We start from the raw sequence: 23,450 nt of genomic DNA, 5'->3' as shown, positions 1-23,450 counted from the left end.
CATTTAAAACATGTAATGGTAATCTTATAAAAGGCATTGCTTATCTTTTATTTTAATTTATATAACAAGTAGTTATGGAGCACCTATAACTACAAAACACTGCAAAACAAAGATGAATAAGACCCAACCTTGCTCTCAGAAGACTTGCCAGTTGAATAAAGGAGAAAGGCATAGACACAAAGAGAATAAAGAAATGAAGGAAAAGCAGAAAAGAAAATGCCTTAGGTTTTTGGTAGTATGCATTAAATGAAAATTAAATCAACTGTTTCAAAATCCTATCCTTTAATTGATAGGATTGAATCTAATTGTTAGTATTTGGCCCAGATAGGAGACAACAATACCAAGATACAGTGTTAGCAGATACTTAGTAAGTATATAAGCATAAGTACATAAGCAAATGCCTATGAACTCAGAAAGCTTCAGAAGAATTGTGCTATGAATTGGGCTTATGATCTGTATGAACACATTAGTCTTACAATGTTTTTCTTTATCAACATGGAACAAGTACACTTTTCTTTACCACACATAGAGTACTGCATGAGTTTTGCTTTTAAATTAATTTTCCCATAATGAAGATGTATTTGGTTACTTGTGGAGAATTTTAGAATAGTTTTTTTTTTTTTAGTTGTAGATGGACACATACCTTTATTTTATTTACTTATTTTTATGTGGTGCTGAGGATTGAACCAGTGCCTCACACATGCTAGGTAAGCGCTATACCACTGATCTACAACCCCAGCCTTTAGAATAGTTTTTAATTGGGCTGGGGATGTGGCTCAAGCGGTAGCGCGCTCGCCTGGCATGCGTGCGGCCCAGGTTCGATCCTCAGCACCACATACCAACAAAGATGTTGTATCCGCCGAGAACTAAAAATAAATATTAAAAAAAAAAAGAATAGTTTCTAATTTTGCTCCAATTGGAAAGATCTTATTTCATGGCCTCTAAAGATCATGCTATAAAAATTACAAGTTCTTCCCAACCATGGCCTTTCAGAGAAAAACATAGCTTCTCCTTTTATAATGTCTAAAGTACATTAGTTATGTTTGAAGAAATCATGATGATAATGTGCTCTAACCTTTGGAGTGCTGTTTTAAGGGTTATTAATTAATTTATAATGGGTCTTTAGTTACTGGTCAACTTACTCAATCTTCTAATGGATTTCCTCATAAAGCTAAGGGTTAATTGATATTCAGTGCAAATGGAGTTTACATCTTGTTCTGCCATCTCTTTTCAAACCTCAGATTAATGTCGCTGCTAAAAAAGGAATGAAATTTGTTGGATTCATATCACAGCATTATCCACCACCTAAATACTGTAATGGAACCAACTATGATGGAGATATAGAATCAATGCTGCATGTGAGACACAGTTCAGATGAGAACTGTAAAAGTTGGAATGAAGGAACATTAAGTGGGCAATCGTCTGAAAGTGGAATTGAAGAAGAACTTCATCATGAAAGTGGACAGTATCAAATGGAACAAAATGATAGCCCCAGCTCCTCTAAACTAAGAAAGGGAGAAGGTAATCCATGAGTAGTTTAAATTTAGAAAAATACATATTTGAGGTTTTATTAAAAAGAAATACAAGGCAAAGTAAAATTATAGAGAGTATAAAGACTAAACGAGCTAATATAAATTTTGTCATGATTTTAAAAAGATCATTACAGCCAGAGATAAGGCAGCACAGCATTTTAGACTGCAGTTCTTCCTAGCAAATTATACATATAATGAAACTGTGTTTAAGATTGATTTTCATATAGTCATACAAAACTCCCTTGTGAAATGGAGGGTTGTATGTGTGCCTGAAGAAGTGAGTCTATCAGGAAGCTGTATTTACTGTTGTCCTTATAAACAATGCATGAGAAATTTAGTTTGAGCCTTTCTCATTTCATGGATGATTTTCATCTTTGAAATTAATTGACTTTCTTTGGTCAGCAACTAACATATGACAATGGCCCATCATGATGAAACAATTATTATAACAATAGTACCCACAGCCTAGAATAACTTCAAACAATAGTTTTATTCTTCTTTGCCAAATAACAAGTTTTCCCAAGAAATTGAGAATATTTTATTCCTTTATTTTGGACTTTTTAAAGTTTTGTGATAACTTTTCAGCATGCTTCTTAAAAGCACTTTCAAAGAAAATCAAAGACTTTGTATACCTTTGAGTTAATAGCATGGGCACTGAAGTCAGATACCTCAATTTCTTTATAAAAAAAAAAGGTGGGGGGTGGCTGGGGTTGTGGCTGAGTGGTATAGTACTCACCTAGCACGCATGAGGCACTGGGTTCGATTCTCAGCACCACATAAAAGTAAAATAAACATATTGTGTCCACCTAAAACTAAAAAAATAAGTGAATATTTTTTTAAAAAGGAGGGGGATAATTGTAAGACCTCCCTCATTAGATTGTTTTAAGAAGTAAATAAGAACTATCTACAAAGTGCTTAGCCTTGTGCAGAGCACAGAATAAACTCTGTGGTAAAGCAACTACTCTTATCTGATCTTCTGGTCATTGTTGGCATTGGAGGGGTGCATAGTGGAGCCATGGCCTTTCTGGGTTATGACGAGATACTGTCAACATCCTGTGCATAGCAAAGATACACTAGACCACATTAGCACAATCTCCTGAAGAAAGAATGGGCAACATTTCCCAACTCATCACCTCATTCAGCCTCCAGAAACCTTCCATTTTTTTCACATTTTCCTAACTAACAACCATTATTTTTCCTGCAGTGTGAAAATTAATGGAATGTAAGAGTGAATAAGAGTTGTCAGTGGTCAGAAAGCTACTCTCAATTTTCCACCCACTGCTACCTTTAAATTCCATGTTGGTTCCCACCCTGTTTGATCAGATCAAGTGTCTATTTCTAGTTCTTCAAGTCCTGAGTCCAATATACTACTTAATTATCTTTAGAGTATGCTTTCTAAATATTTTTAAATTATGTACTTAATAACTTTCAATGGCAGAAGCTCTTGAGAGGAGATAGGGGGTTGAGAAAATATGCTAAAGACCTCTTGGAGTATATTATGAAATTCAAATACTTTTGTTGTAAAACAAGTTATGTTAAACCTCCTGAAACATAACCATGGGTGTGGGTCCCTAGCCCCAAATTAAGAATTTGCCAATTTCTAGTAAAGCAGAAGATACGACCCAGCATTTTCATATCTAAGCATGTATTCTAGCCCCTCTCACACATGGTCCAAGGATATATGAAAAATGTTTGTTAAAAACAAAATATTGGAAATAATGTCCATCGAAAGGAGTATAGTCACAGACCTGTAATCCTAATGACTTTGGAGACTGAGGCAGGAGGATCACAAGTTTGAGTCCAGCCTCAGCAATTTAGCAAGGCCCTAAGCAACTTAGCAAGATCCTGTCTCAAGATAAAAAAATTAAAAGGACTAGGGATATAGCTTCATGATAAAGCACTTCTGGGTTTAATCTTCAGTACAAAAAAAATGTTAACTGGAATACCATGAATCAGTTAAAATAAATGAATTGATATAACTATTTAGATTTCAAAGGCATAATGTTGAACCAAAAATATCAATGTGCAGGGCTAAGATTATAGCTCAGTAGTAGAGCACTTACCTAGTATGCACAAGGCCCTGGGTATTGAACCAGCCACATACACACACACAAATCAGTTTGCAGATTGATATATTACAGTATGGTACTATTTAAATAAAAAGAAATTAAGCTGCAAAACAATATCATATGAATATATAAGTGGGTATTAAAAGAATGGAAGTTTTCATGAAAATGATAAACACCAAATTCATTATACTACATAGTAGTCTCAACTGTATGCATTTCTCATTTCTGTGAAAAAAGAGAGTGAAGCTAGTAAGGCATAATGTTAACATTTGATTAAATTCAGTAATGGGTTCTTTACTATTCTCTGCACTTGTTTGTATGCTTGAAATATCTCATGTTAAAAAGAAAAGATTTAAGACTCTTTGATAAATAAAATTTTAACTTTGCATCCTTCTGAATGTCTATCCCCAGATAACAAGTTGTATATAGTTTTCAATGTTTTTGATGATGATTCAGCATGCTGGACCTATCAGGAAGGAGTCCTATCAATGAAAGTAACAAGAAAAGGATCTATCATTAGTACACTTGATGCTGATTGGCTACAGTTAACTACATTTTATTATAAGCAAGGCTTGTCTTTAATGGATTCTTTTGTATGCTGGGAAACACCTAAAGGTAAGTTTTATATTAATGATATACTTATATCTAAATAATTTGAACTTTTATCAAAATTGTTGAAAATATTTTTGCCTCTAAAGTTCTATGGCTTGCTGGGAGCATAGGTGTGTGTCTGTAATCCCAGTGACTAGGGAGTCTGAGGGAGAAGGATTGCAAGTTCAAAACCAGCTTCAGCAATTTGCAAGGCCCTAAGCGTTTTAGTGAAACCTTGTCTTGAAATAAAAAATAAAAAGGGCTGAGGAGGTAGCTCAGTGATTAAGCACCCCCAAGTTCAATCCCTGGTACAAAAAAAAAAAAAGTTCTATGGCTTGTAGTACAGATTTTATTGTTAGGAAATAAATTCCACTCTTCCACTCATTACATAGCTGTGAAGTTTCAACTTAAAAGCTTAACCATCCTTGAGAACAAACTGACACCCACTGTAGAATTGTAATGTAATCTTTGCCATTGGTTTGCAACTGTCAAATAGACAAATCACTGTGGGACTGACTAGTGGAATTTTCCAAGCACAATGTAGTATGACAGCCCAGTCATGAGGTTTATGATGGCATTAAACTGCTATTAGTCAACATTTATTACATTATCCCAATTTTGGATACTACTACTATATGTAGTCAGTGTATACATACCTATTTTGTGTACAAAAGTAATCTTTGGTTTAGAAAGTGACCCTGTTCTTACTTCAGTTCCTCTTTGTCTTCTTTCTTTAACCTTTCTCAGTTATAAAGGAATACATAACTATTCATGTCTATCATAAAAACAAACAACAAAAGCTTCTCAACAATGATTTTCTAGAGAAACTTTAAAATGATTAAGAGAGAAAAAACAGTGTTAAAAGAATAAATTTAAAAAAATTATTGTTAAAAGGGAGAAAAAAGATAGGAAGGAGACTGAGAAAATGCATAAGGAATCATGAGGGTTATGAAAAGCAGTATGACTTAGGACCCTGTCTCAAAGACATTGGAGGAAAGAGTGAAAAGGTAAATGAGATCAATACAACTTATTATTGTTAAACCAGCCCAGTAATAACTCAGTAAAATGCAGTTGAAGACTTTGGATGAATACTAAAAACTATCAGGAGGTCTTTTGAACTAGCACTGAGATTAAGGATGAAGCCCATTGCAGCACCTAGAATTATCACTCCTGGCATAGTGCTCAAAAAATATTTTAGGGTCCTTCCGGGGAGAAGGTCACCATGGCGGGGCCCTTGGCTCGGCTCGGGCTGCAATCCGTCAAGCAGGTTCGGGTTCAATTTTGCCCCTTCGAGAAAAACGTGGAGTCGACGAGGACCTTTCTCCAAGCGGTGAGCAGCGAGGAGGTCCGCGCCACCAATCTCAACTGCACGGTTATTGCAGACGTGAGGCATGACGGCTCCGAGCCCTGCGTGCACGTGCTGTTCGGAGACGGGCATCGCCTGATAATGCGTGGCGCTCACCTCACCGCTCAGGAAATGTTCATCGCTTTCGCTTCCCACGTTCAGGCCAGGAACCCAGCGGGGAGCCGGGACAAACCTGGCGCTGGTACTGAACGGTGACATCGCGAAAGAGACCAACAAGCAGATTTTGACTTGGGACAAGGACATTTAAGCGCGACTTCATCATTCAAGTCACTATCTGGAGGGCCACGGAGCAGGGTGGGATGGGAGAGCTTTGCCACTACAATGGTTGGGGGGCAAGAGAAGATAGGGGTGAGAAGAGGTTTAAATGAACTTGAATTTTTTTCTTTCTTACCCTCACTCACAGCTTAACCCTTTTTAATATGGCTTCTTACATCACTCAAAATACCGTTTGTTCTTGTTTATCAAACGTGCTATTTCCTCAATCCTCAGCTCTCTATCTCAATAGCTTTTTTCACTCTGAATTCACCTTCTAGGGGCTGGGGATGTGGCTCAAGCGGTAGCGCGCTCGCCTGGCATGCGTGCGGCCCGGGTTCGAGCCTCAGCACCACATACCAACAAAGATGTTGTGTCCGCCGAGAACTAAAAAATAAATATTAAAAAAATTCTCTCTCTCTCCTCTATCTTTAAAAAAAAAAAAAATTCACCTTCTCGTGGTACCCCTGCCCCTCTTGGATTTTTCTTTCTTCTTAAACATAAAGGCATACTGCCCTCATCTTTTTTTTCTTCTTTGTGTTCTTCCTAGGGCAACCCATCCCCTGTCATAACTTGAACTATCCTCTCTGGAGTAAAACCCTACATTTCTGTTTTGTTCAAATCTCAATTACTGCACTTTATTCAGGTTACTTACTACCAGCTTCTTCCAATTGCCATCAACATTCTTTGTCTAAAACAGTATTAATTCCAGGAGGTGGTACAGACCTGTAACCCCAGTGATTCTGGAGGCTGAGGCAGGAGGATCACAAGTTCCAGGCCAGCCTCAGCAACTTAGTGAGACCCTTCTCAAAAAAAAAAAAAAAATACGAAGGACTAGGATGCAGCTTAGTGGTAGAGTGCCCCTGGGTTCAATTGCTAGTACCAGAAATAAATAATTTAAAAATTAAAAAAAAAATATTTTAGTGGGCTGGGGATGTGGCTCAAGTGGTAGAGTGCTCGCCTGGCATGGGTTCGATCCTCAGCACCACATAAAAATAAAATAAAGATGTTGTGTCCACCAAAAACTAAAAATAAATATTTTTTAAAAATATATTTTAGTGATTTTGGTTATCTGTCTGTTCTTCCACTTGGTCTTAAATGGAAATAGCAAGTTTTAATGGGAAGAAAATGGACTTTAAAATCAGAAAGACCAGGACTTAAATCCTATGTCTTTTACTTATTTGCTGTGTGGGAAGTAGGTTGAATTCACAAAGCTTCAGTTTCCTAAAAGGAGTATAATAATAATCTTTATTGATGTGAACGTTAATAAGATACAATGTAGATAAAGTAACTCCTGTGGTACCTAGACTTCAGTGAAAGTTCACTTTCTAAACTCTTTTTTTTTTTCTTTTTTCCTGCCACTTGTTATATATGGTTTAATTCTTGTAGTAGAGATCATCTTTGTGGAGGTTAATTTTATGCTTTATAATATCTGTATCTATCCCTCTGTCTCTCCTCCTCTCCCTCTCTCCCACCACCACCACAAAGAGTCTAAGAGCTATTTCAAATTTTGGTTTGTGACTAATTGCCTAAGGAAAACCGAAAATACTCTTCACAGTCTCCCTCAGGCACCCCTGCCATGGGCCTTGCCTGATGAAAATAAAATTAGCCACAGCAGTTGCCAACCAGAGACTCTGTGGGGCTTTTGTTCTAAAAGCCTCAGAACTATTTAGAAAGCCCCCGGGGAGACTCTCCCCCCTCAGCAGCTCTGGAATGCCTCATTAGACATTTTACATTGCACACTATGCCAAGCCCCTACCAAGCCACCTCAGTCTGTGGGGTCTGGCCACTGGGTGTGTCATTCAGGACTTCCCTAGGAGTATGCAGGGAAGCTGCAGAGGGGAAATTGTGACCAATGTCTGTGTCGCTGTGAGAAGCAAGACAGAGGAAGCAGGGCTGAATTGGTTGCTTTGTTCTGGGATGTTTGATGCCTGACATCTAAAGCACATAGGAGACAATGTTATTTTGTTCTATCTTGTTTTTGTCCTCTTCCCAGATACTGTCAGAAATCAGCTCACCATGAGAAATGAAAGTACAAATCCAGACATTTCTCAGAAATTTAAATATATTACCTCACAAATCACACTGAATAAAATAGCTTTCCCTAGATATAGAAAGAGAGGGGGGAAACTCTTTTTAAAAAAGTTTTCTACTTTAGCAGGATTATGATGTAAAAGTTGTAAGAGCTGTGAAACTCCTGTGTGATATCCTTTTACACTTACTATGAATGCCTTTTCTGTTTTAAAAAGCCCCTGGGACACAGAAAGACACACACACACACACACACACACACACACACACCCCTGAAGTTCCTACTCTTCCCTAGCCTACCAAATGCCCCCATCATTTCAGAGCATAGTCTTTCTCCACCTTAGTGTGCTACCTCTTAGGGCTACATTTTGATTTTTTGTGAACTCTTTTCAGACTTCTCTTGATGTTCATTTCAAAGTATCACACTGAAGAGCGAGATGAAGTAATAACATTGAAACGTATATTTCCTTATTTTACATGTATGTTTATGACAGGCCCTGTGCTAGGCACTGGGTTTACAATAATGAGTAAAATGGATGTCTGTGCTACACTCAGAAACTAGCATGCGGCATCAGACACTGGTTATGAAGGTATCAAAAATGTATTTACCTAATTTAAAAATTAAGAAACAGGACTGTGGCAAGAGTACCAGACGAGAACCTACTTGAAGGGGTAGTCAGGAGGTCCTGTCCAAGAAGGTAGTAATTACCCTGAGATTAGGGTACTAGAAAGGAGCAGGCCTGTGAGAACCAGGAGGGGAGCATTCTAGGCAGCAGAAACACCTCCAAATGCACAAAGACCAGAGGGCAGGAAAGAGGAATTGGGGGAAGACCTATGTAGCTAGAGCAGGATAGGTAAGAGAAAAAATGGCCCTAGACAAAGTGGAAGAGGCAAGCAGCAGCCAGTCTATGCAGTCTTGTACTGTCAAAAAAGCAATAACAAGAGCTAATGCGTAAGATGTACTTAGTATACGCCTGCATTGTTCCAAATACTAAACATTGACCAACTCTTTTAATCCCCACAGCAACCCTGTGAGATAAGGTATGATTATTCCTCTTTTACATGTGAGGAAACGGAGGCACACAGGTATTAAAATAATGAGCACATTTTTACACAACTAGAAAGGGTAGGGCCACGTAGGTGGAGTGTGTGCTCTTAACCATCAAGCCAGGATGTTTATTTCAATTCATTTGTTGAGTATTTGAAGAGGGAATCATGATATGATTTGCATTTTTAAAGACAATTATTCAATCTCATTTCAGGAACTGGATCACCAAGGGCAAGAGTGGAAGTGGTAAGGTTGTTTAGAGGATATTAAAAATCTTTAGAGAGATGATGGTAGAGATGGAGAGAAGTAGATAAGCTGAGATTTGTTTTGGAAACAAAATGGACATACTGGAACTGCAGAATGACAGCATATGTGCCTGCTCTCCACTTCAAAGATGGTCCTGGGCCACCCCCTGGACAATTTAATAACACAAATGACACATGGACCAAAAATACTAAATGAAATATTATCTTTTCTTACATTTAGAGGAATGTCAATGTCATACCTAGCTAAAATGAGTATATAATATCGCACATCTAACAAACCATTCCTTGGTAACCCTCCAAGCTTGAATATTTCTAACCAAGGTATTCCCAGGGGTTATTCACGTTCACAAATTTGCAAGATAAATCTCTTATAGAGTGTCAATATTACTTTAAGATGGGGGTAGAATGGAAGAGATTTTCTTTTTTAGATAAGATGAATATATTTGAACAGAGTATGAAGTTTTGTTTTTTGCTTTTGGATGTTTTGGTTTGGTTTGTTTTATTGTTTTGTTTTGTTTTAGGTACTAAGGATTGAACACCAGGGTGCTTTAGTACTCTGCTACATCCACAGAACTTTTTTTTTTTTTGAGACAGGATGTTTTGCCCAGACTGTCCTCAAATTTGTGATCCTCCTACCCCCCAGCCTCATGAATGCAAAGTCTGAGTGCACTTTTAAGACATAACATTAGACTTTAAAAGGGATCATTTCAACTGTGCTTGGAGATCATCCTTCAAGGATACAATATCACTTTCATTTGTTAGTGGTAGTATTTGGCTAAAAATCTTTTTATTGTTGTTGAGAAACAATGAGTCAGGCCAGTGCTTTGTAATTTTTTCATATCACATGCACGGAAAATGGTACTACTGTAAGGCACATGGGTATGAGTGGATGAAGCTGCTCTGGGCAGGAGGTGGTGCCCTGTATTTTGGCATACCTGTCACTTTGGTCTCAGACACTAGTGGGCCAAGGCACATTGGTTAGAAAGTTTGCTTTGGATTGTGTAATGTTAACAGGTGATTCCCCTGAGGAGACAGTTATTAGGCAATTGTTCAGAATTATCATCTCTCCCTGTCAGCTCGAAGATTTAACACTGAACAATCAAAAGGTGAAGTCCTTATAGATCCTTCCCTGCCACCATCCCTAGCTGCCATTTCTGGGAGAATGTCTTTAAAAATCTTCAGAACTCACTCCTGTGGAAGTGTCAGACTTCAGTAGTTCTGGAGCCTGGTATAGATCCTAAGAGAGCTAGTTAGGGGCACTGGGGACCTTTAAAACAAGAAAGGACCTTTATTTTTAACTGACATGCAACATACACATAGTAAAGTGCGTTGATCTTATGTATACAGTGGAATAGACACAAAATATAGAACATTCCTGGCATCTCAGAGGGTCTTCCCATGACCCTTCCTTCTCAGCCTTTCTCCTCCCAGCTCAGAAATACACATCATTCTGCTTTATCATCATCATCAATTGTGCCTGTTCTTGATCCTCACACAGTTGAATACTCTCTACAGAGTATATTCTTTTGAAACTAGCTTCTTTTATTCACCATAGTATCTCTGCAATTCATCCATGTAGTTACATAACACTGAGTCTCTTTTGTAAATTTCCATTTAGTATTGTGTTGTATTTCATTCTTTCTTTAAAACCTAAAAAGTACAGAAATACTATGTATCACAATATTGAGAGTCACAACACCTGTGATTTTCATATTACATAATCCCAACGGAAATAAAAGGTAGATTGTAATGATCCACATAATTATTGCAGTAAAAATTATTTTTAAAACTCATACCCCCAATTCCAAAAAAGGACTTAGGGCATATACCACTTTAAAAATTGTCTGGATTTGATTCTGCTAGTTACTTTGCTGTAATGGTAGATAAGTAAATTTAAAGGAGGTGGTACATATACTGTAAGTAGAGAACCAATTCCAACTAGTAAATTAACTGTTACTTTGTTCGGGCACAAATCTGAAAAATATAAATTCTTTGTGATATTCTACCCTAAATATGAGTGATGTTTAAAACAAAAGTAAGAATGTCTTACTTATCTAAAAGTTCAATAGCCTGTTAATGAAAATTAATACAGAAAATCATGCTGAAATTACTTTTGCCCATGTTATCTTTAAGCTTAAAATGTCATTTGAAAATATTGAAGTCCTTTATTATTTAGAGAACTGTCAACCAGGGAAACTTCATTGTGACATTGTGCTGCATAAAAACCATGTTTAACCCTCACATGACCATGGGAAAAATGTCTTCCATTGCAAAACAAGAGACAAAAGAAAGTCTACAAAGTCAGTTTGGTTTAGGCCAGCTGGTTATTGTCAGCTATTCAAGAAAAAGTCAGAGAGGCCCTCCCCTAAAACTTCCTTCCCAGCAGGAATTCTTTTGACAATGACTTCTGTTTAGGGTCTTCCTGTCACTGTTTATTTTGGGGGCTTTGGGGTGTTCTTTTTTTAATGCATCACTGAGGTAAAGAATTGTTCTGTGTTTGTATTTCTTAAAGAATTTGCCTTGCACTGATTTTAATATCATACCTTCAATTTCAAGAATTAATGTTTATATTGTTTGTCATAGGGTATAACATAACATGTAGAGCAGAAACCAAAATTTGATTTCAAGCTAAAGATCATTTCCAGATGATTTTTAGGTTTATTTTCTACTCATTTCTTATTGTATCACATTATTTAATCCTATTTCTGTTACCATAGTTTTAATGTGGATACTTTGATTTTAATTCAGTGAAGTACAAAATTGTCTTTGCCTTTACGAGGAAAAGAAAACTTTCAAAAAGAATGTTTGATTCAGTCAAAATATGTTTTTAAGTGATATGTTTTTAACTGAAATGTTTTTCTCCCAGCTTCCTATAAGTATTACTTAAGGACTTAGACAATCTTTAGAATCTTTTAATATTTATAACTCTTCTTAATTGTATGCTTTTCCTCACAGGGGACCATTTGCCTAAATCTTTGGAAGGATTTTTTATCTATGAAGAAGAAGGCTCTGGCGTTCCAGGTTCTAACAGGAAAGGAAATGATGCCATTGTAGTAGAACAATGGACTGTCATTGAGGTGAGCTGCAGTCTCTAACATTTTACCCTTACCTTTATATTTATTTCACATGTTGGAGACCTTCATTGTTGAAACATGTAGAATCCTTAAACACAGATTTGACCATAGTTTGGAATTTTATCACAAATGCATAAAAAAATTTTTTTCATACCCTTTACCCAATGTTGAAAGTAATGTGTTTTCTTCAATGCTAATTTTTTGTAAGATAGCAAAATAAAATCTTTACATAAATAGCAGGAGGTTCCAAAAACTTGGAATTCTCACCCTAAACACAGTCTCCTGGCACTGAGATTCTCTTTACACAATGCCATGACAACTGGTTGAAAGCAAAAAAAAAAAAAAAAAAAAAAAATTCAGTCACTCAACTAAGCATTTTCTCTCCAAGCAACCAATGTGACTGAATTTTCTTAACTTTATGAATTGACTTTTGAAAGCAAAAATATCCGAAAGGTGTTCTCTTTCTTACCAGGCCAAATATGTACACACAGCATTGTCCTTCATAATCAGAGATGACATTGCTGCTGATGTTATGCACTCTGAATTCAGATGTCACCGAATGGACTGCCCTTGAGGTGGACAGACTGAATTCAGGTATACTCTGTTATGTGTATATGGGCTCCTACAGTGACACTTGTGTCTTCCTAGCCTTACAAAGGTTAGAGAGACATAGCCCATTTTCAAAGTGACTAGAAATTCCACTGGGCGTGGGGGAGGTTTGAGGGGAAGAAGTGAAGTTTTCAGTTTTAAAAAACAAATTCTAAATGAATAAAAAGCAGCAAAAAAAAAAAAAAAAATACAGCCAAGTTCCTCCCTCCCTCACTACTCAGTCCTCACTCCAAACTTTCATCCTCATTCCCCAAATATGCTTCATAAAATACTTGCATCCAAATCCCCTAGAAATTTTTTTTTTACATTTACTATCTTATTTTAATTTCTTAAATTTGTCCTAATTAGTCATACATGACAGTAGAATTCATTTTCACACATTGTATACAAATGGAGCACAACTTCTCATTCTTCTGGCTGTACATGGTACAGAGTCACATGGGTCATGTAATCCCACATGTGTACAAGGTAATAATGTCTGTCTCAATCCACCATCCTTCCCACCTTGACACCTCCTCCCCTCCCCTCACTCCCCTTTTGCCAAATCCAAAGTTCCTCCATTCTTCCCTCATGCCCCAATATGGATCATTATCAGCTTATCAGAGAAAACATTTGGCCTTTGGTTTTTTGGATTTGGCTTATTTCACTTAGAATGATATTCCACAGCTCCATTCATTTACCTGTAAATGCCATAATTTCATTCTTCTTTAAGGCTAAGTTATATTCCATTGTGTATATAAAAATTTTTTTAAATGTAGATTATCAGTCCCCATGCTCTATCAAAACCAAAGGAAGATCCAAACTCCCACTCTCCACTCCCAGCATTTTTTTTAATATTTAGTTTTTAGTTTTCAGTGGACACAACATCTTTATTTTATTTTTATGTGGTGCTGAGGATCGAACCCAGCGCCCAGTGCATGCCAGGCAAGCACGCTACCGCTTGAGCCACATCCCCAGCCCCATTCCCAGCATTTTAACTTGGTTCAATAGTTTGAAGGCAGCAGTAGCAGAAAATGAACCCAGTAATCTGGCAGCCCCATGAAATTGTACGTAATAGAGAATGAACTTCCTTTGTCATAATACCCATCAACCTTTTCAGATTTACTTGTGTAACTGGCTTTACTTGTGTAACTGAAATTTACTTATGTAACTGTCTTTGCCATTAGATTGTGAACTCTTACGCTTATTTATGCAGGGCTGTGAAATCAAAACAGATTATGGCCCTCTGCTACACACTCTGGCTGAATTTGGATGGCTCCTGACAAGCGTGTTGCCTACACCCATATTGAGACATGACAGGTAATGCAAAAGTATCCTTTTCTGCTCTCATTTAATTCTAAAATAAGTTTACAATTTGTTTAACAAATGCCTGCCTGAAACCTACAAAAATCAGCCAGGCACATGCCTAAAACCCCAGCGGCTCTGGAGGCTGCAACAGGAGGATCGCAAGTTCAAAGCCAGCTTCAGCAAGCAACTGACGTGCTAAGCAACTCAGTGAGATCCTATCTCTAAATAAAATATAAAATAGGGCTGACCATGTGGCTCAGTGTTCAAGTGCCCCTAAGTTCAATCCCCAGTACCAAAAAAAAAAAAAAAAAAAAAACTCTACAAAAATCTTTTCAGCAAATTGCTAATCTGATATTATGGACCTTGGAGATTAACAAATTAAATCCCTTCATGTTACAGATGAACAGATTTCAGCACTACATGTGCAAAATACTCTCATCCCCAGCTCACAGCCAGATTTAGGGCTGCAGTAGGGCCTAGAACAGGCGAGGGTAGAGAAGTATTTCTGCCTCCATCCTCCCCTCCACCAAAGTTGGTTAGTTTTCCCCTAAAGCATGGACTTACTTACTTGCTGTTTCCACTAAAATACCTACATTAAAACCAAAATGTCAAAACTTCACAGTACTAACTTTTCCTTTTTCTTTTCTCCTTTTACTAACTTTGCTGGGAGGGAAAAATTGAACCACCGAACTTTAATTTTAATTTGTTTTTGAGAGACACCAATTAAATCTTCTGTATAAAATGGATTGCTAGCCCTTCAACCCAAAGATGTTCCCTCTGACGTCTTTGGCATCCAGAAAATGACTGATTGCCAAGACTGCTGTGACTGGGCTGGTAATTACTTACCCAGGATAGCACAGTACCACTTAACCAAAGGGGCCTTCCCCATTTGCAGAGTTAAGCATGGTTCCACACATTCTGAGTGATAGTCAGGTGTGACTACGGGAAGCAGCTTCTCCTCGTTCTGTATCTCACTTATCCTTTTCACCTTTTCTGGTCTTCCCAGTGTAGCAACTTGGCCCTGCCACTATCTAGCATTCCCACAATCTGTAAAAACATTTGATTGACATATCTTTATTTAAAAACTCCACACCTTCAGAAGGAAGAGGGGTTAGGTAGGGATAGGATTTAAGAAGGATACAAAGTGAAGACACTGAAGCGTAAGAACAACAGCAGCAAAGAGAGAGAGAGAGAGAGAGAGAGAGAGAGAAGTGAAGGGATTAATCAGTTTTTCTTCTAGGCTATCTATTGTAACTATTCTCGAATTAAGTGACAACTCCCTGAAGCATTATTTCCCAACTTTTTCTATCTGTGACATACCTATCAAATCACAATACAACACTAATTCTTAAGATTTGGGCTTCAGGCCAGGCATGGTAGTACATGACTATAATCCTAGCAACTCCCAAGAGGAGGATTGCAAGTTTGAGGCCAGCCTAAGCAACTCAGCAAGACTCGTTTCAAAATTTTAAAACAATTTTTTTTAAAGTTTATTTTTATTTTTTTTTTGAGAGAGAGAGAGAGAGAGAGAATTTTAATGTTTATTTTTTAGTTTTCGGCGGACACATCATCTTTGTTTGTATGTGGTGCTGAGGATTGAACCCGGGCCGCACGCATGCCAGGCGAGTGCGCTACCGCTTGAGCCACATCCCCAGCCCCTTAAAACAATTTTTTTAAAAAGGCTGGGGATGTAGTTCAGTACTTAAACTCCCCTGGGAAGCATGAAGCTGCACTTGATTTGACCCCCTTGTGCCAAAATAGTTAAGGTCACAATCTGCACCGAGTTCTTGAGAGACCCACGGCGTTGAGATGGCAGTATATTGTTTCTAGATCAGAGAGAGGGAGGGAGGCTCCAGAACCTCACCACCATTTAAGTTTCCCCTGTACCCTAGATCCTCTAAGCCATTAAGGAGTCACAAAAGTGGATTTTCTATGCCTTCCCTGTGAAAGCTTATCTTCACTAGAATGGCAAAGGAGCTAGTTTCTTATTTAGTCTGTGATTTTGAAACTGGGTAAAAAAGTTATGAAGGGGGCTGAGGATGTGGCTCAAGCGGTAGCGCGCTCGCCTGGCATGCTTCCGGCCCGGGTTCGATCCTCAGTACCACATACCAACAAAGATGTTGTGTCCGCCGAGAACTAAGAAATAAATATTTTAAAAAATTCTCTCTCTCTCTCTCTCTCTCTCTCTCTCTCTCTCTCTCTCTCTCTCTCTCTCTCTCCCTCTCTCACTCTCTCTTAAAAAAAAAAAGTTATGAAGTACTCAAATAATGGAAGAGTATGAAACTGAGAAAAAATAATGAATAGATACATATATGCATTGTCATAGAATTCTTTCTATGATAACCACTGAGAATTTTTTGGTCTTTTAAGGACAACTTTTAGGATGATTTCAGAGCACAATCCCAATTTTTACAATTTATGTATTTTTAATATATCTAAGCAAAACTTTGAAAGGCTATATAGCAAATTCTAGTGAATGATTAGCTGTCAGGAAAAGGAATTGAGGATTTCTTTGTCTTTAAACTTTTTTTAATTTGGTTTTTATAATAAATATGCGTTTTTAAAATCAGAGTTAAAAAGCAAAAAGTCTATCAACTAACAAAAAGATGTGGAAGCTATACATGGTGTCTGGCTCTGAAGGTGCTTGTGAGAGGGTTAAGTTTACATTTAGTACAGGACATAGCCAAGAGCTTTCATGCTGGATGGAGAAGGTCAAACTTACATATTATATAATATAATCCAGTAACTAATCAAGGGCTAGATGAGGAACGTTAGTCTATAGGTTCTATAGGAGTGTTAAAAAGAAGAGGATTATGGGCTGTCAAAGTGAAACAGGATCTTCAAATACTAAGGGGATTCAGGGGAGCATCACCATTTAGCAGACTGTTGCTTAGGAATCTGCCCTGGTGCTGGAGAGAGGGAAGTAGAAAACTGTACTTGAACACCAATTGTCCTTATGCCAGAAGGCACACCACAACACACAGTGTCTACTCTTCCTTTGCAGGCCAGGGAACTTTGTGCATTGAACGTTTATTTTGTTCCTTTACATTTTGTGATTTGGGTCTTTCACATGACTTCAACAAAGACAACATAAGATGAAGGTTAAGATTCACTGTTGTTATCTGGTAATGAGGATTGTTGGTGAAAACTGCTTATCCTCCGCCTTTTCATTCTTGTTCAAATGCTGTTCTTAGCTCCCTCAGTACACAGAAAGAAAGTAATCACTGAAAGTCCTGTCATCTTTAAATATAAAGAAAAATTACATATAGTTGATCTTGATCAAGTATGATAGAGCCTAAAGTTTTTTAGCTCTGAAACTAGAATGGTTAAGAGCCCAGACTTCGAAGCCAAGTAGATCTTGTTTAATTGTAGCTTTACTTTTTTAAAAAATATTTTTTTTAGTTGTCAATGGACCTTTATTTATTTATTTATTTATTTATTTATATGTGGTGCTGAGAATCGAACCCAGTGCCTCACACATGCTAGGCAAGCGCTCTACCACTGAACCACAACCCCAGCCACAGTAGCTTTACTTTTTTCTAGTTGTATGACTTTGAGTGAGGTACCTAACCTCTTTTTATTTTTTAATTTTTTATTTGTTATTTTTATCTATATATGACAGTAGAATGTATTTTAATATATTATACATACATGAATATAATTTTCCATTTTTGTGGTTGTACATAATATGGCGTTACACTGGTTATATATTCATATATGAACACAGGAAAGTAATGTTAGATTCATTCTACTGTCTTTCCTATTCCAACCCTCCCTCCCTTCCCTACATTCCCCTTTGTCTAATCCGAAGTACCTCTATTCTTCCCTACCAACCCCGCTTATTGTATCTTAGCATCCAAATATCAGAGAGAATATTTAGCCTTTGGTTTTTTGGATTGGTTCATTTTACTTAGCACAATAGATTCCAGTTCCGTCCATTTGACACCTAACCTCTTTAAGGCTTAGTTTCCTTACTGGAAAATTGTATAAGAATGTCACCTCTAGTGAATTAACATTTGATTAAGGAAGATAATATATGCAGAGTACCTACACAGGGCCTGAGCATATTAGGCTAATAAATTAGAGCTATTATTTTGGGGCCTACACCTTTAACAGAATCAAAATCCCTAATAAGTTGAAACCAATTGTTCAATCATGAGAGCTTGTCTTGTCCTAAACAAGGATGTTTCAGAAAATTCAAATACTAGTTTGCCATATACAAAATCAGCATTGTGGGTTATAAGTCAATAAAAGCAAAAGAAATAAATGCAACATCATAAAGATATACTCCTAACACCCAAAAAACAAATGTCATGTTCTTTTTTTGCCCCACATGTCTGATAATATAGCTTAGAACCACTTGTGGTGAAACCTTCCTTCCTTAAATGTGTTTGTCCAGTGTGTAACAATAGTGTCTTCAGCATTTCAACTCTCTCCTACTCTTTCTAATCACCTAAGCTATACTTGAATGGCATTTCCCCTAATTTCCCTCTTTACTAAAACATATCCTATTATCACATTACATAAAAATATTTTTCCCCTGTCTCTAGGTTAAGATTCATTTTCTTAAGCAGTATCACATCACCAAGGTTTAAAGCTGCATTACCATGGGAACATATTGTAATCTGATATCTCTGCATTATCTAGGTTTATTGTTGTCAACCCTGAAAATATGTCATATCCCTTTTTAACCATCATCACTGTAATTATACCAATGGGCGGATCCTTTTTCTAAGAAACAAAGGTGAAAATTGACATTAAAGTCTTTGAGACAAATTCAGTGGAAGACCAAATTAGCTGAGCTAGAAACTCATGATACTGACTTTTTAAAAATCACAGGAATAGCTGGGTGTAATAGCACACACCTATAGTTTCAGCAACTTGGGAAGCTGAGGCAGGAGGATCACAAGTTGAAGGCCAGTTTCAGCAAATTAACAAGAACCTGTATCAAAATAAAAAGAACTGGAGATGTAGCTCAGTGGTAGAGCACCCTTGGGTTCAATCCCCAGTCCAAAAAAAGAAAAAGGAAAAAAAAATCACAGGAATAATATGGAAGGAAAAGCCAAAGGATACACCCTCATTTATATCTGAAAAGGCAGAAGCTTTTGGGTACAATTGAATAAAGTTATACTTTACTGAGAATTTTTTTTTTTTTAAGTGTGATCTCTAAAGACAAGATGTGAATAATAAAAAAAAAGAATCGTCTTCTCCCTGTGGTGTCTGGAGCCCTGCTCTTCCTTTCTCCTGCCCATTCAGGAGGCTCAATAGCCTTGTGAGCAGCATAGCTCAGAAGCACTACTGCCTGCGGAGTCACTTCTGTGTCCCAATAACGTTCTCTAAATCCTCCTGTGGCAGTCAAAGCAGGACTTGCATATTTATATTCAGTCCAGGGAGAAGCTGGGATTTGATCCATTTCAATGCAGTTCTCTTCCTTTCTAATTTAAATTCTGGTAACAGTATCACATAGTCCCACAGTGAGTTAAACTCATGGTAATCTTGCTGTGAGGAGCATTTTGACAGAGAGCATATTTTTCCGTAGCCAATTTGTCATTATATGCCCTGTACTCCTCATTATCATCACTCTTGTTCATCTGAACTTACATTTTTAACATCTTATGAGTTGGGATGGAGGCACTAAATTGTGGTAGTGCTTTTTAAAAAATATTTTGTAGTTCTACATGAGCACAATTTCTTTGTTTGTTTTTATGTGGTGCTAAGGATGGAACCCAGTGCCTCACATATGTGAGGAAGTGCTCTACCACTGAGCCACAACCCTAGCCCATGCCTTTTTTTTTCTTTTTCTTTTTTTTGATGCATACACACTAATATCTGAGAAACAAATTAGAGTCAGAAGACAAAGAAATTTGTGACTAAGCAACAAATCTACAAAGTTGCAAACTAAAATGTAATTTTATAATTTTGCTTTTTAAAAGCTAAGAATTCAGGCTGGGATTGTGGCTCAGCGGTAGGGCGCTCTCGTTGCACACGCAGGACCCGGGTTCAATCCTCAGCACCACATAAAAATAAAGGCATTGTGTTGTGTCCATATACACCTAAAAAATAATAAAATTTTAAAAAAAAAAGAAGCTAAGAGTTCACTCACTTATGAGTTGCAAATACTAAACTATGACAATTAATAAATGGATATAAGGAAGAAAAGTAATCAGAAAAATACATAATGAGTTATTTAGGTTTACTATTTAGTTTCTTTGAAGCAAATTATATTCCATGCTTTTATAATTATGTCAAAATGAAACCCAATATTATGAATGAAAGCATCGCTGGGGTTGTGGCTCAGTGGTAGAGAGCTCGCCTAGCCTAGCATATGTGAGGCCCTGGGTTCGAACCTCAGCACCACATTAAATAAATAAAAAAATAAATATGATATTGTGTCCAGCTAAAAAATAAATATTAAAAAAAAGAAGAATGAATGTACCCCTGGGGCTGGGGATGTGGCTCAAGCGGTAGCGCGCTCGCCTGGCATGCGTGCGGCCCGGGTTCGATCCTCAGCACCACATACCAACAAAGATGTTGTGTCCACCGAGAACTAAAAAATAAATGTTAAAATTCTCTCTCTCTCTCTCTCTCTCTCTCTCTCTCTCTCTCTCTCTGTCTCTTTAAAAAAAAAAAAAAGAAAGAAAGAAAGTACCCCTGAGTAAACCTCTAGTTACCGCCCCCAACCCCCACATAAAAAATGTGGTATTTAGGTGGTAATGTCTGTGTAAGGGATAGTTGTTACTGTAGGCTCTTTGGTGGATCTGGAAACCCAATTAATAAAGAGCTGTTTAATAAGAGAAAAGAATAAAGGTTTGTTAATTTCATATGTGCATGGGGATCTTCACAAGGGGGTGAGTCTGAAGAAATGACTAAAGCATAATGATTTTTAGACAAAGAACAACAGACTCATGAAGGAATGACAGTACAAATAGACACCTGGATTAGGGGAGTACTTCTAGGGAGTTTAAGAGATATATAGGGGCAGGGTAGAAGCTGGTAGAAGATGAGGGTTGCTGTAAAGAATTTGTTTATTGAAGTTCACTGCAGTCCCATTTAGCAGTGTCTGGGGATCAAGGCTATTTTTCAGCCAGGTATGTGAAGGACATCCTTCCCAAAAACATCTTTATGGCTTGCTCCATATAGGGAAACTCAGACCAAATGGCTCTTTCTGAAGTTCCAGTTCCTCAAGTGATTTCAGCTTGAAATAATCAGAAAGCCAGTTTGGCACATTTTGAGATGGTCCCCTTTAACTCCTTCTCTGTCATGTGCAGGGAAGGCAGGAGATGAAGTTTAAATACCTCAGATTATTTGCTCTCTCTGGCAACCTTAAGTAAGAGCAGTCAGGAATGTGCAAGGTGTATTCAAAAAAGTAGGAACAGGTGAATGAATTCCTAAAGCCATCTTCTAATTTAAAGTCCATTTGGGCTGGGATTATGGCTCAGTGGTAGAGAGCTTGCCTTGCACGGAGGAGACCCCGGTTCGATCCTCAGCACCACATAAAAATAAAGGCATTGTGTTGTGTCCATTTACAACTAAAAAATATTTTTTTTAAAGAGAGAGAATTTTTTTATTATTTATTTTTTAGTTTTCAGCGGACACAACATCTTTGTTTTTATATGTGGTGCTGAGGATTGAACCTGGGCCGCACGCATGCCAGGCGAGCGTGCTACCGCTTGAGCCACATCCCCAGCCCCCTAAAAAATAAATTAAAAATATTTTTTAAAAAAATAAAGTCCAGGGCTGGGGATGTGGCTCAAGCGGTAGCGCGCTCGCCTGGCATGCGTGCAGCCCGGGTTCCATCCTCAGCACCACATACCGACAAAGATGTTGTGTCCGCCGAGAACTAAAAAATAAATATTAAAAAAAAAATTCTCTCTCTCTCTCTCTCTCCCTCCTCACTCTCTCTTTAAAAAAAAAAAAAAAAAGTAACCTGCTAGCTGAAGTTTCTTAAAAAATAAAATAAAATAAATAAAGTCCATAAAATTAAAGACTGATTTTTCCAAAAAAAAAATGTGAAAATAGAGGGAGGTTTTCTATCAGTTAACCATATTTCACATGTCATCATTAAATATGCTCTTTTAGAATAATTTTTGAGGGAAAGTGCTAGGGACTGAATTGAAGCAAATTATATTCCATGCTTTTATAATTATGTCAAAATGAAACACAATATTATGTATATCTATAATTAACCAATAAAAAATTAAAAATTAAAAAGACAGTTGTGGCATAAAACACATATAGGAGATGCATAAAACACAAATGTTATAATTATAAACAATCACCCGTGTAATCACCACCAACCACAAAACAGGATATTACCAACACCCTAGCAGCACCCTATGTTTCCCAATCACACCCACTTCCATTACCTAGAGGCCTTGTTTTTCACTATAATCACATCCAAAACAGTACATTTTAGCTTCACCTGTCTTAATTTTATAGAAATAGAATTATATCATGTATATGCTTTTACATGAGCTGCTTTCACTTAATTACTATTGTTTTATCATGCATATTGCAGATTATTTACCCATTGTGCCATACATTTATCCATTCTGCTACAGGCAGCTTTGTTGTCTTCAGTTGTTAGCTGTGACAAGCAACCCCTTCTGAGTTTGGCAGGGATCATAGCAAACACATGTGAGAACCTAGAAATGAACTGATGGGTCGAAAAGCATTTCTTTAGCTTGATTAGATAAATGCCAAACTTACAAAAAGTTTGTTTCAGTTTACACTTCCACTAGCAGAGTGTGACAGCTCCCTTTTGCTCCAACACAAAATATTATCATACCTTAAATTTTGCCATTCTGTGGAAAAAAAGTGTATAGATAGTTGAATAAGTATATAGATCTCAGTGTGATTTTCATTCATATTTACCTGATTACTGCTGAGATTGAGCACATTTTTGTGAGTATTGGCCTCGTGGATCTTTCTTTAAAGGATCTGTTTAAGTCTTTTGCCCACATTAAAAATTATATTTATGAGTTATTTAAATATAACAACCATATCTTTTATTAGTCATGTAGGTTGCAGTTATTTGCACTAGTTCTGTGCCTTGTCTCCTTACTCTTTTTATGATTCTTTCTTGTTGTGCTGGGGATGGAACTCAGGGTCTCATACATGCCAGGCAAGTTCTACTACTGGGCTACACCCCCAGCCCTATGATATCTTTTGATAAACAAAATGTTCTATTTTTTAAAATTTATTTATTTATTCTAATTAAGTATATATGACAACAGAATGCATTTTGATTCATTGTACACAATTGCAGCACAACTTCATTTATCTGGTTGTATATGATGTAGCATTACACCACATGTGCAGTCAT

General features: G+C 37.2%; 2 protein-coding genes across 4 annotated transcripts in view; both read left to right on the top strand.

Annotated features, from left to right (window-relative positions):
- The window catches only part of RFTN2 (raftlin family member 2), an 84,760-nt gene that overhangs the window by 33,378 nt on the left and 27,932 nt on the right, over positions 1–23,450 (top strand). For all 3 annotated transcript variants that reach the window (XM_081261553.1, XM_081261552.1, XM_081261551.1), the window contains 4 exons: positions 1,242–1,521; positions 4,013–4,216; positions 12,111–12,232; positions 14,034–14,137. In XM_081261553.1, coding sequence (XP_081117679.1) covers positions 1,242–1,521; positions 4,013–4,216; positions 12,111–12,232; positions 14,034–14,137 — 710 coding nt within the window. The remainder of the gene's footprint in view (positions 1–1,241; positions 1,522–4,012; positions 4,217–12,110; positions 12,233–14,033; positions 14,138–23,450) is intronic.
- On the top strand, positions 5,405–6,083 carry LOC308631166 (large ribosomal subunit protein mL53-like). Its single transcript, XM_081262160.1, has one exon. It carries the CDS (start codon positions 5,415–5,417, stop codon positions 5,751–5,753), a length of 339 nt encoding a protein of 112 aa, XP_081118286.1. The 5' UTR covers positions 5,405–5,414; the 3' UTR covers positions 5,754–6,083.

The sequence above is a fragment of the Spermophilus citellus genome, assembly GCF_964194105.1.
Source record: "Spermophilus citellus genome assembly, chromosome: 11".
NCBI lineage: Eukaryota > Metazoa > Chordata > Mammalia > Rodentia > Sciuridae > Spermophilus > Spermophilus citellus.
This window is presented reverse-complemented; position numbering and strand designations above follow the sequence as displayed.